Source organism: Cervus canadensis, chromosome 22 (assembly GCF_019320065.1).
Source record: "Cervus canadensis isolate Bull #8, Minnesota chromosome 22, ASM1932006v1, whole genome shotgun sequence".
Classification (NCBI taxonomy): Eukaryota; Metazoa; Chordata; class Mammalia; order Artiodactyla; family Cervidae; genus Cervus; species Cervus canadensis.
The window spans coordinates 48775552-48789166 of record NC_057407.1 but is presented as its reverse complement, the minus strand read 5'-3'; the positions used below and the strand labels follow the sequence as shown (position 1 = coordinate 48789166).

Here is a 13615-nt window from a genome sequence, read left to right as displayed (position 1 = left end):
AAATATAATGGCAATACCATTTTACATCTGAAAAGTTAAGAATAATTCCTTCATACTATATATCCTGTCATTGTTAAAATTTCAGTTTCAAAGGTCATAAATGATTTTTCTTTTTTACACTTAATCAGAGTCTTGATGAGTTCCACACATTGGCGTTGGTTGTCATGTCTTACAAATCTCTATTTATAGGTTTCCTTTCATCTCTTTTTCTCTCTTGCAGTTTATGGGTTGAAGAAACTGGATTGCTGGTCTTAACAGTTTCTGACAGTCTTGGGGATTTTGCTGTTTCATTAACTGGTTCTTTACCATGCTCCTTTTTCTTCTGTGTTTCCTATAAATAGTTAGGTTTAGAGGTTTAATCACTTCAGTCTACTGAAGTGGGTTCAGTCTACTTCATAGATTCTTTTCCTTCAGGAGGCCCAGGCATAGGGCATCTCTCTGATACTGCAACAGGGTGTTTATATCCACTAGTTGGTTAGGGGTGGCAAAATGGCATTCTATTTTTATCTTTACTGCTTTCTTTTATTTTTCCATAATTGTTTTAAAACAGCTTTATTGAGATATAATTCACATACTGTATATTTCATCCATCTTAAATGTACAGTTCAGTGGGTTATTTTGCATCTTCACAGACAAGTGCAACCACAACCAATTTTGGAATGTTTCATCACTTGAGAAAGCAGCCCCGTACCCTTCAGCAGTCTTCTCGCTTCAGCCTCTCAGCCCTAAGTGTTGGTTCTACTTTCTGTCTCTGTAGAGTTAGTTGCCTTTCATATCAGTGGAGTCGTATACTATGTGATCTTTTATAATTGGCCTCTTTCACTTTGGTTAATATTTTCAAGTTCAACTGTGTGGTACATGCATCTGTACTTCATCCCTATTTATAGCCTAATAATATTCCATTGTATAGATATACCATGTTTATCCATTCGTGTGTTGATGGACATTTTTTTCACTTTTTATCTGTGATGAATTATGCTGCTATAAACATTTGTGTACAAGTTTTTTGTGGGAACATTCATCTTTTAAATATTATACCTAGGAGTGGAATTGCTGGGTCATTCGGCAAGTCTGTGTTTAAACATTTAAGGAATAACCAGACCCTTTTCCAAAGTGGTTGCACCGTTTTCTCTTCCCTCCGGTGGTGTATGCAGATTCTGATTTCTCCACATCCTCACCAACACTTGTTCTTATCTGAGTCTCTTCCTCGCCATCCTGGGAGATGTGGCTTTGGAATGCATTTCCTTGATGACTAATGATTTTGAGTGTATTTTGATATGTGTACTGTTTGTACATCTTCTATGGAGAAACGTCTGTTCAGATCCTTTGCCCATTTTTAAATTGGATTATCTTTGTGTTATTGCATTGTTAGGGTTTGTATATTCTAGATTCAAGTTCCTTATCAAATACGTGGCTGGCAAATATTTTCTCCCATTCCATGACTTGTCTTTTCACCTGACTCTGCTTTATTTATTAGTGTAAGCTGCCCCTCGTCCCTTATTACTCAGTGCAACAGTTTACATAGGAAAGGCAAGATAAAAGCATGACTCTCTTCCTTTGTTTACAAGTTTTCAAAATAAGGAATTGATTGTTTAGCATCCTCTCACAGTGACCAATTATTATCATTTTTAAAAAACCATTATGAAGGCAGGAATTTCATGATTTCCATTCACTGTAGCTTTATTCTTACTGATTTTCAAGTTGTCCCACGTTTATCTAAAGTGAACATCTTCAGGTTGATTCCCAAGAAATTTCGACCTGAGTCTGATTGGTTGTGATAGCCTCTTTGCTGTGTAGTGTAAGCACGTTTTCAGGGCTTGTCTGGTGCATTTTCTGCTCCAGACCTGAATCAGCTGTCAGCCCAGGGAGCCCTGGCTCTCTCGCTGGAGTGGTGTGGGTGCTCAGGGCGCACGCACCACGGCGCTGGTGACTCTCTGGGCCTTTTCAGTGGCTGTGTGAGGGCGATGTGTACACGGGGTATTTTTTGTTTTTAAAGTCAAAACATGTATAGTGTTAATTTATATTCAGACTTCGGATTTTTACTTGACCTCTCTGTCTTACATGTGTGTATCTCCTTCTTCTGAAACTGCCCTTCCCAGTTCTCAGAGTCACTCGGGATGGGGGTAATTTTGTTATATTCTATTTTCATCACTTTATCCCACAGTACCTAGAATAGCAATACCAGCATTACCACCAGCAGTATAATTACTGAAAATAGTTAAAAGCATGTTTGTTTTTCTCTGTTTGGTTGTTATTTTACTGCTTGGCTATATATAGTACAACCATTGTTTTTAAAGTTACTTGAAATAGTTTCTCTGTGCTTGTATCACTAACTGAATACATACAACTAGGTTCACTACATTTTCCTTTCACTATTTAGGAATTGCTTTTTCAAATTTTTTATTATGAAATTATTTTTACTTTTAATTGTGGTAAAAAAAATAACAAAATTTACCATCTTAACTGATTTAGAGTGTGCATCTCATTAATGTTTATTCACACTGTTGTGTGACAGCTCTTGAAAACTTTTCATCTTATGAAACTGAAACTCTGTATCCATTGAACAACCCCCCAGTTCCTCCTCCTGCTCCTGGAGGCAGTTCTGCTTCCTGCCCCTATGAGTGACTCCCCCAGGTACCCCATATAAGTGGGGTCATCTCTGGCTTATTTTACTTAGCATACTGTCCTCAGGGCTCACGCACGTTTGTAGCAAGTGACGAGATTTTCTTCTGAACACTACTCCACTGTACTTATGTACCACATTTTGTCTGCCCTTCATCTGTCAATGGACATTTGGGTTGCTTCCACAGTGAAATTTTTTACACAATTTGTGAATTATGTACACAGATCTGAAGTCAAATCAGTAACAAAAATATATTCAAAGAAGTCAGTCTTTTGTCTCATTCTCGTCATCCCGATTTTCTCCTTCCTTAAGGGAATTTTTTTAATTAAATGGTTTATCCTCCTTTTTTTTTTTTTAATCCTAAGAAGACATTTTTCCCCATTCAAAAAATAAAATATATTTGTGTTTCTCCTTTCTTAGAAAATGGTAGCATACTGTACTATTTTTCTGTATCTTGACTTTATCACCTGATGACTAATATAGGGAGCTTTTCCTCTGTCTTTTTTTTTAATCACTTATACTACACTTTGTACCACCAGTTTCCTATTAATGGACATTTGAGTTGTTTGCAGTTTTTTGCCCTTCAAAATAATCCTGCAAAACCAATGTACTGCATAGGTCTTTGTATATTTTTGCCGGTATCTGTGCAAGCCAGAAAAGTTGAGTTTGCTGGGTCAGAAGGCCTGGTGGCCCTGCTGGATATGATGGACTCTCCTTTGTCCGGGATGTACGATTTTGTATTCCCACATATTTTAAGAGAGGGTCAGTTTCCTTCTCCGTACTACTTCCCCCTGAGTATGGTGTTAAGTTTGGGGACTTTTACTGGTGTTTTGGTGAGAAACACAGTTTTATTTTGCATTTCTCTTAGTATGGGCATCTTTTCATTTTCAGAGCAATGTACTTCTTTTTCTGTGAACTGTCCCTTTTTTTTTTTTTTTTTAGCCTATTCTAATAAATAGTAGGGTTTTTCCCCTCCTATTTCTAATTTTTGAGGCTCTCTATATGGAAAGATGGTATCCTTTTGTCTCTGCTATAACTTAGTTAAACAGTTTTTTGTAATCATTTGTCACTTGTCTTTTTGCTTTGTTTATAGTGTTTTTGCCATGCAAAAGTTGTGTTTTTGTTTTGTTTTTTGGCGCCGCTGCAACTGCTTGTGGAATCTTAGTTCCCCAACCAGGGATCAAACCACCGCCCTCTTTAGTGGAAGCACGAAACCCTAACCATTGGATCTCCAGGGAGTTTCCCAAAAGTCTTAAATTTTTATGTAGTCCAATTTTTTTACCCCATTCTCCTTCTTGTTTGTGGATTTTTGAGTCATGTTTTAGTAATGTTTTATCCACTCCTTGGTTATGGCGATACACTCACCTTTTTCTCTAGTGACCGTGTGTCTAACTTCCGTTCTTCTGTCTCTGGTTTCCTCTCCCTTTTCCTTCAGTGCATCTCTTCTGGTGTGTTCTGTGAAGTTCGGTTCCAATTTTCTTCTTCTGTGTTTATATCCAGTTATGCCAACACTGCTCATTTAAAAGCGTAGCTTTTCTCATTGATTTGAACCGCTTTTTGTTTTGTTGTTGTTTAATATGTCATTGGGCCTGTTTCTGGATTTTCTATTCTATTCCATTGGTCTGTATTCATGAGCCATTACAACATTTTTAATTATATAAGCCGTATAGTACTGTTTCAATATCTAGTAAGGGTAGCTTTCTTTTTTTGTGTTTTTCTAGCTGTTTTTTTCTTGTTTTTCTCCCAAATAAACTTTATAATCAACTTATGTTGCTCTGTGGGGAGAAAAACCTGTTGGTATTTTTATTTGGACTGCATTTAATGCATAGGTTATTTTAGGGGGAACCTATGTTTTTATGATGCATCGTTTTATTCAAGAATATGGCATGCCTTTCCATTGGTTCAGTCCTACGTCTCTGTCTTCCAGGAATGTTTTATATTATTTTCCTCGTATATATTTTGAGTATATCTTACAAGTTTACGTGTATGTATTTTATTTTTTGATAGTGTGTTTCTTGTATCTTCTCTCATTTTGACCTGTGGCACTTCTTGAATTTTGCATGTTAATTTTATAAGCTGTGGTTTTACTAAGTCATTTCATTATTCAAAGTAAATTTGCCATTGATTAGTTTGGATTTTCTAGATATGTAATCATATGAGATGAAAATTGAGAATTTCCTGAGCCTTTCCGCAGAACACAGAATTTTTCTAAGTTACAGTGCATGGCAGCGCAGGTGTGTTCTGGGGGTCACACACAGCCTCTCTGTCGCTATATTGTAGCTGTTCCATCTGTCCTGTGCCACCATCTGTGTTAACCGTATCATTTCTTTAATAACAGGAGTTAGAAAGGCAGAAACATATGTGTAGCGTGCTACAGCACAAGATGGATGAGCTTAAAGAAGGCCTCCGACAAAGAGATGAGCTAATTGAGGTACGTCCGGGAACTGTGGAAATACCTATTTTGAGGAGAAAATGCGCCAAATGGAATGAGGGCATGTGTGTTGGGAGGGAAGGGAGTTAAAATGCCACAAACCCTGTACCTGTCTCTTCACATTTGGCCGCACCCAAACATTTTACAAGTGTGAAACATGAGAGCAGGCTTAAAAAATTAATGCTGTAACCCCTGTAAGTATTTCCTTTTTAATAGCAGAAGCTTTGGTTACTGTCTTTTATTCCTAAGCACACTCTTCCCTAAAGATACCTTAGGAAGTGGGCAAAAGGAAACCCCTCAGAGTACCATGATTCTTGGGAATGTAGTGAATGCTCTATTTTGGGACATGATTCTTGGGGAAGAAGAAGTTTGATCTTCACTCAGGTAGGTGCATTTCTGAAATGGCTAAATGGAAAGAAGTTGTCTGGATGCCTGGTGGGAGACAGAAGGCGAAACTTGGCTGAGGCTGCGGCTCTGGTTCCCCTGGCAAGGAGCTCTAGGATCACGGCAGGGTCCTAGGAGGGGAGCCCTGTGGGCCTCCAGGAAACCTTTGATGGCAGTTCTCATCCTTTTGGACCTGCTACCTGGCATGCATCTCTGTTTTTCTTTAAATGTGGTTTTCCTCTCGAGGTTGCCATTTTTTAATAAATATGGGGTTAGGTTTGTTGGGACTGGCTCCTGCTTGCTTCCTCGGCGTGGTTTCCCGGCACGTCTCGTGTTGATGAGCAGCGGTGCCGTGGTGATGTCAGAGAGGCCCGCTCCAGCGACCCTGAGATGCCGCCTCATATGTCACGCTCAGCTCATCCATGTCCCTAGTGGTTCAGAGCTCCCCTCCCTGCTGCTTCCCCCCTCCTTTTTCTCTTCCCCCAGCGGATCTGACTCACTTTACCTCCCCCCATGTGAATGATTTTAAAAATGATTTAATCGAGGAAAAGAAGTGATTCTATTTGCGGATTTATATTACTTTTTTGTCATTCTTGAGAATAACTGAACTTGGCTTGCTGAAAGCGGGTAGAATTTGTGAATTCTAAATGCAAACACAGATAACCCTTTGAAACTATCAGGTTACATATGGAGTTAGTTGCCTTGGTTTACCATATATGGCAAGAAGTATATTGTCCACACTGTTTCTTGCTGGCACCTAAAAATAATGTGTGAGTTCTTCTCCCTCTCTGTCTTCTTGTTTTTATGTGTCAGTATGCCAGCCACTTCCTTCTTTTTCTAGTTAAAATGTATAATTTTTCCCCATTACAATTTCAAAAGAATGATAAAACTGCTTTGGGAGCTGCTTCTCAAATTCAGTAACTTACGGTAGAACTGGTTAAGTGTTCTGATTTTTAATGTGATGATTGCATTTAAGAGGAATTTTAATGCTTGACTTTTACAACTTGTCAGCATGGTCTCTTAATTTAAAGCCTAAGGCGCTGGGTATACAAACTTTAGTTTTAGGTATTTTCTTATGTTTAGAATTAACATCCTTCAGATATTAGTACTGGAGAAGGAAATGGCAACCTACTCCAGTATTCTTGCCTGAGAAATCTCATGGACAGAGGAGCCTGGAGGGCTACAGTCCATAGAGTCACAAGAGTCATACACGATTTAGTGACTAAACCACCACCAGATGTTAATATACGCATTTACTTATAACTGAAGAGTCTTGGCTATGCCAAAATAATGCTTTTTGGTCTTTAGAATTGAGAACCACGTGGTAAATACATGAGAGGTGTGAGTAGGGAAAGTAGGAGGTGATAATTTACCAGTAATGCAGAAATGAAACCTGCTAAATATAAGAGGGTATAAATTGTGCATCACTGCCTCCTCAAAAGAGTTAAGAATTGCTGAATGCTAAAATTCAAGTATTTCTAAAAACTGCTGTGATCATTTGTAAATTATGATGTTCTTGCTATCATAGATGCTGCTAAAGGAAAGTGAGCATGATTGAGCTGTGTCCCTCTCCTGTTTTTTCCAGTTCTGCTTTAAAAAAAGAGCTCAGAAACTCCTGCTTGTTGTCAGTGACAAGGGTCACGTGCTCATAAGCAGGTCTGACTTCCCCTCTCTAGAAGTGTAAGTGTCCCGTGTTGGAGGAAGGGCAGTCACGAGTGGAAGAGTACACGCGCGGAGCTAGCTGGGCGTGTGCAGGAGCCCGCTGGCTGGCTGTGGCTGGGACCGCCGTCCCCGGCCCCTCGCTGGCTGGCCCCGCACCAGGCCAGTGGCAGTCACGGCGCCTAGACACTGCGTGTCATCCTTCCTTCCGACAAGCAGCTCTTGCTTTTCCTGTTCATCACAGCCTTTCTCCTTTAGTTAAGTTTCTTTATCAGCTTTATTTCTCTTCTGCTTTCCTCCCCCTCACCCCGTCCTCTTTTTCTTCCTGCTCTTTCATTTTTCCTCTTCCCCTCTTCCTCTGCAGGAGAAGCAGCATATGCAGCAGAAAATAGACACCATGACAAAAGAGGTGTTCGAACTCCAGGAGACGCTGCTTTGGAAAGATAAGAGCATTAGGGTATGAAGTGAAACTGGGCTTTGGCCCGAAGCTCACAGACAAGGACTAGACCAATGTAAATGTAATTTAGAGATTCCTAAAGTTCTGTCCTTTGATTATCTTTGAGCATTTATACAGAGTGAAATATAAATTAGCAGAAGACAGAAGGTTCCCTGGGAAAACCTGATCCTATGCCTGGAAAGAACTCTTCTCTCCAGCTGACTCTGGGCTTGTAAAATGTACAAGCAAGAGCTTTCTAAGGAAGTTGTTCTTCATTTTCCCAGGATTTTTGTGCAGAAACAGCCACAGGCATTTAATTCAAACTCTGTGGGTAATTTGATACTCTTACATTGCAAGAATCTGGAGAAGCAGCAGAGGATAGGGGGTGGGGGAGAAGTTATTAACATCCCATAAATCTTTGGTGAATAAAATAGGAAGAGATCAGAATCATTTTAATTACGGAAGTGGATAGGAATGTAAGATTTTGCTGGTGCTGCCAAACTGTGACGTCTCCTCTAATTATATCCTCATAACTCCCCAGAGCAGGGGCCCAGATAAGGAAGAAGTTCTCTGCCTTTTTGCTAAGCCCTTCAGGTAGACCCCAAGAACTCCAGAGACTGAAAACATTCCTGCCAGCTCATCCCAGGTAGCCTTTTGACTGGCAACCGCCTCATGGCATAGGACCTCTGTTCCGGAGACTCACCTTGTCAGGGGAGATGAAGGAAAAGACAGGAGACCTCTGGCCTGAGGACTAAGGAAGTCTTGTTCTGCTTGAAATTAGCTGGTGGTGGTGGCGCTCAGTCCCTGAGTCGTGTCCGACTCTGTGCGACCCCCTGGACTGGAGCCCGCCAGGCTCCGCTGGCCATGGGATCCCCAGGCAAGAATACTGGAGTGGGTTGCCGTGCCCTCCTCCAGGGGATCTTCCCAACCCAGGGACTGAACCCGTATCTCTTCCGTCTCCTGCATGGGCAGGCGGGTTTGTTACCACGAGCACCACCTGGGAAGCCCAAACTTTTTTTGAAATCATCCTAGACTCTCATGCAGTTGTAAGAATTAATGCAGAGATCTTGCATGCCCTTTATCCAGTTTTCCCAAAATGTAACATCTTGTAAAACGGTAGCACAGTCGGGCGTTGGTCTTGACCCACTCTGGGTGGAGCACATCTCCTCACTGCGAGGGGCCCCTCCTCCTGCTCTCCTAGTCACGTCTGCTGCCTCAGCACCGCTGTCCCAGGTGCTGGCAACTGCGCCTCTCCATTTCTGTAATTTGTCATCTTAAGAATGTTTTATAAGTGGGATTGTACAGTATATAGCCCTGTGGAATTACATTTTTTCCACTGAGAATAATTCCCCTTAAGATTCATCCAAGGTGCTTCATGCATCAAAAGTTTGTCCCTCTTTTGCTTTAAAAAGCTGTTTTGTTGTTGTTGTGGCAACATACAAAAAATAACATAAAATTGACCATTTAAATCATTTCTAAGGAAGAGTTCGGTAGTATTAAGTCCATTCACATTGGAGGTTCCACAGAACCTCTTTGCATCTTGCAGAACTGAAACTGAACTTTATTAAACAACTACTCCCCAGGTCCCCTCGTCTGTCCCCTGGGAGCCCCCATTCTACTTCCGTTTCTATGAATTTGACTACTCTGGGTACCTCATATGTGGAGTCATACAGTATTTGTCTTTTTGCGACTGGCTTATTTCAGTTCAGCGTATGTCCTCGGGGTTCAGACATGTCATAGCATATGTCAGAAGTCCTTCCTTTTAAGGCTGAATGATACTCCAGTGTGTGTGTGTACCACACTTCGTGGACTCAGTCATTCATTGATGGACACTTGGTTGCTCCCGTCTTTTTGCTGCTGTGATCATGAGTTTGCCAGTCTCTTCTGGTGGTTTCTTTTGGGTACATACCCAGGAGGGGAACTGCTACGTTATATGTAGTTTACTTTTTGAGGAACAACCATACTGTGTTCCATAGCAGCTGCACCATTTTACCTTTCCACCAGCACTGTACAAGGGTTCCAGTTTCTCTCCATCATTGCCAGCACTCATTTATTTTTTTGTAGTAGCCATCATCATGTGTGTGAGGTGGTCCTCCCTGGACTTTTAAAAGATGCATTTTAAATATGATGTGTGACTACCTGATGTATCATGTCTCTAGCTTCACTATCAAGACTTAAATTTAGTAGCTCCATGAAGGAGCATGCCCCTGTTCTCATATTCAAGTTCAGTTTTAATTATTTCATTGACCCCAGTGTTCGTTCATCTGGCACCAGCGTAGCTCTGAGCACCCAGGGGTCATGTGCAGAATGGGTGTGTGTGAAGGGCTTGTATGTCCCTACAGCCTAGCACCAAGGCTCACTCCCATTCTCACTAAAGATATTTGTGCCTGTATGTAATTATAACCTGTTGTCAAGAAGTTCAGCCTTTCAGGCTTCTTGACACTAGAATTTGAGGTTAGGTCAGGGGTAAAAAATTATTTAAAGCTCCACAAGCATGTACTTTTTACCCTAAAAAAATCTGCTGTAGGAACACTTACGGAAGACAAGCCCAAGAGTAGTGATTATATGGTCAGGTAATACAGAGGATTTCAGATCCAGTGTGAATACATTTGGTCTACTTATAAGGTATTTCAGTAGTCTTCAAACTCTGTGGTAAGATGGGAAGATTTGCAGGATATATTTTATTTTCCCACCCATAATTATGGGAAGGTGAAATTTGAAAGTCCAAAAGTAAAGATACAGTCTGCTGTAAGATTGGGAAGAGGAACAAATGGCATGTACTAGCTAGCATTTGCTAGAACTCGAGTTTCAAATTGGTCTGTTCCTAAGGGGTTTTCTCCAGTGTTATTAATCGAGCATGTTGTGACAGTGGCCGCCGTCCCCGCCGTGTGTGGCGATGCACGGCACGACAACGCACGTGGACACCTATAACCCAAAACAGCCAGCCCAGAGAGGACAGGCTGCCACGGATGGGACAGTGCTGTTGGGCTTTGCTGTCCTAATGTTACACTTGCTAGTAATGTAACAGTGTTAATACTGGCTTGAAGTGTTCCACTGAATGCCTCGTGGTGTTGGGAATGCACTTACTAACTTACAGGCAGGCTCTCGACACACAGTATGAATGTAGATTGTTGAAAGAGGAAGCTGGATGTTCACATTGCAGTTTGGGCAAAGAAGGAATAGGACTTGTCCTGTGAACTGCTTTTCCAGTGGCATCTGGGGTGACAGTAAGGGAAGATAATGTGGCCTTCGTGGGGTGACAATACATGCAGAGTATGCGAGGGCTTTGAACCAAAAACCTGGACTCATTTTCTGGCTTTGCCACTTACTGTGACTTCAGGTAGAAAACATAGCCTGTCAGAGCCTCAATTTTCTGATCTGTGAAATGGGGATAAGAAAAGTACAGGGTATGTAAGGGAAAAATTAAATATAAAAATACATGAGAGACATCAATTTTAAGACCTGGAGCTACACAAATGGCAGTTGCCACCATCCCTTATTTACTTACTGGCTGGGAAATAGGGTTATAATGATTTAGAAAGTTCTCCAGCTTTTCAGCAGTGAGTAACTAAGCAGTTGGCCCACTTCTAGACTCTGTAAACCAAGAAGAGAATTCCTGTTGTAGTTCAACGTCTTGCATGAATGGGAACGCTGGTAGAAAACACTAAACGTAGGAACAAATGTGCAGAGAAAGGCTTTTTCAAACAGCCCAGCTGCTAGGTTGCATGCACTGCTTACCCGGGTGGGTTTGAAGTCTGGCTATTTTATGACATGAAGTAGCAGTATGTCAGCATGGACCAGACGTGTTCCTGCTTCTGTCCGCTGTCCTCAGCTCTGACAGCTGTGAGCTTTAGGCAGCAACAGGGAGAATACACATGGAACCCAGGCCGGCTTTCCATGAACCTTCCTGCGTCTTCCGCACTGCAGGGTGCTGGCGCTGAGTACTCCTCTCAGCCTGGGCCAGTGGGTGGTGCTGGTATCATCCTTTCTTCTGGTGAGGAAACTGAGGCACAGGTCAGTTAGGAGGTGCCGGGACTCATCGGCCTGTTTGCAAACCCATATTCTGCTACCTGCCATAAGTGGGCTGGGTTTATTTCATCAGTTTCTCACATTTTGAATGTACATCAGAAAAGCAAATAACCATTAGTTGCATTTAATTAACAAAAACAGATCCTTGAGAATTTGGGGTAGGGGGTTAGCTATTTTTCATTGAGTGGTATATGAGGAATATTTTACCATATGATGTAGAGGACAATTACTGCAGCCAGTATTTAATTAAAATACATTGTATATATACTGGTTATTCCAGAACCCATTTTTTATTTTTTTAAAAATCAAGTATATTCTTGAATATACTAGTTCAGTTTAACATGAAATGTGGGTTTTTGGACTATCAGATAAAAGCATCCTTAGGAGGTTTGTCAGGAAACCTTTATATTAGTATTATTTATTCTTCACCTTCCTTCTCTGTTTATTTTCATTGACTAAAAAGGGTTTGTTTTCTTGCCTGATGCACTAAGCATGCTTTGCCAGATTTACACACGATTAACCACTTTCTACAAAACTTTCTTCTGAAGCTAGATACATAGGACTCTGTGTTCCCTCCGTATCTAAGTGTTTGTGTCCAAAGCTTTTAACGCCTCCTTGTCTCTGACGCTTTATCTTTTTTGAAGTTGAATCCGGTCCTGCTCTGCTCCCTTTCATTTGCTCTCTCTCTCTCTGCCCTTCTTTCTCCCGCTGCCCCATCTAAACCAGGCCTTTGAGAAACTGAAAGAGCACGCGGGCTGCCTCAGGAGTGAGCGGGATGCGCTCCGGGAGGAGCTGGCCACCCTGAAGGCAGCGGCGGAGGCGGGAGAGGTACGTGAGCTCCTCGCCGCTTTGCTGCTCCTGCCGCCCTGTCCTCCTGCCTCTGAAGCTCTCCCGTCCAGAGCCGGGGTGTGAGTCCGTCTGCGGAGCTGGTGCTGACCAGGGGTCCCCGCAGCAGGCGGGTGTTGTCACAGGGCCACCGTGCTGCCGCCTTCTGCTTCCCTGGGGCTCTTCTGTGACACCGAGTCTCCTCCTCCCCGCAGAAACATGGCCTAGTCATCATCCCCGACGGCACTCCCAACGGCGACGTCCACCAGGAGCCCGCAGTCGGGGCCATCACTGTGGTGTCTCAGGAAGCCGCCCAGGTCTTGGAGTCGGCGGGGGAAGGGCCGCTCGGTAAGACGCTGCCGCTGCGTTGACTGGGGTTGGTGTTGTCCTCCTGGACATCCAACCTGGGCACATCCTCTCTTGGAAAACAAAAACCAGGGTGCTCTGAGCCTTCTCGACATTCTTGAGAGGAAGACACCTGGGCATGCTGTCCTCGGACGTCCTTGACCTTGGGAAAGCAGCACTTGGGCCCTTGCCAGGCAGGGTCAGGGGGTAAGGCCCCTGGTCGGAAGCATGTTGGGTGTGTGTGTGTGGCTTTGTCATTTAAACACTACTTTCTGCGAAGAGAGAATACAGCACATTGTGTCCTGGGGAGCCAGAGGGCTGGTCGGTGGCTTCCTGAGCATGTTCTAAGTTTTTTCCTACAGGAGCATCTGGTTTTCTGTTTTGCGACTCAGGATTCTGTAGCTCTTTGCTACCGCACTTCTTAAGGCAACAGATGAGCAAAAGTTAGCATTTCAGTATTCACTTACATAACAAATTGCCAGCCACCAGTGTTAGTTTCTGCAACAGTCCCCCCGTCAGTTATGTGTTCAGGGCTAAGCCACTTAAATTGGACGCTTTGAGAGCCTGACGACACTACCCTCAGGAAGACGCCCATCTGCTGCGTCTGCTCAGAATCCAGCCCTCGGGGACGCACAGGCGGATGCTCTGTCATCAGCCACTTTTATATTAAAAGTGATCTTTCTTCCTCTTTTATTTTCATGTATGTGTCAGTTTCCTAGAAGAATGTGTATATGATAGAGGCAGGCCCACTCTCAATGAGGGGGCTCTGGAAGTGTAACTGCCTGTCGGCCCTCTGATGCAGCGGAGGATGCCGCAGAGCACGGACGTGTCCGGCCACGGGCAGCTGCAGGGTTTCCTCTGCCTCGTGGGAGGGGCTGGAGTC

At 42.8% G+C, this 13615-nt stretch overlaps 1 protein-coding gene across 24 annotated transcripts in view; it reads left to right on the top strand.

The window, feature by feature from the left end:
- LRRFIP2 (LRR binding FLII interacting protein 2) overlaps nucleotides 1-13615 on the top strand; it is a 109372-nt gene that overhangs the window by 86856 nt on the left and 8901 nt on the right. For 12 of the 24 annotated variants that reach the window (XM_043442209.1, XM_043442205.1, XM_043442204.1 and 9 more), the window contains 4 exons: nucleotides 4962-5054; nucleotides 7462-7554; nucleotides 12289-12390; nucleotides 12603-12735. In XM_043442209.1, coding sequence (XP_043298144.1) covers nucleotides 4962-5054; nucleotides 7462-7554; nucleotides 12289-12390; nucleotides 12603-12735 — 421 coding nt within the window. The remainder of the gene's footprint in view (nucleotides 1-4961; nucleotides 5055-7461; nucleotides 7555-12288; nucleotides 12391-12602; nucleotides 12736-13615) is intronic. The other 12 variants (XM_043442228.1, XM_043442214.1, XM_043442211.1 and 9 more) reach the window with 2 other exon arrangements.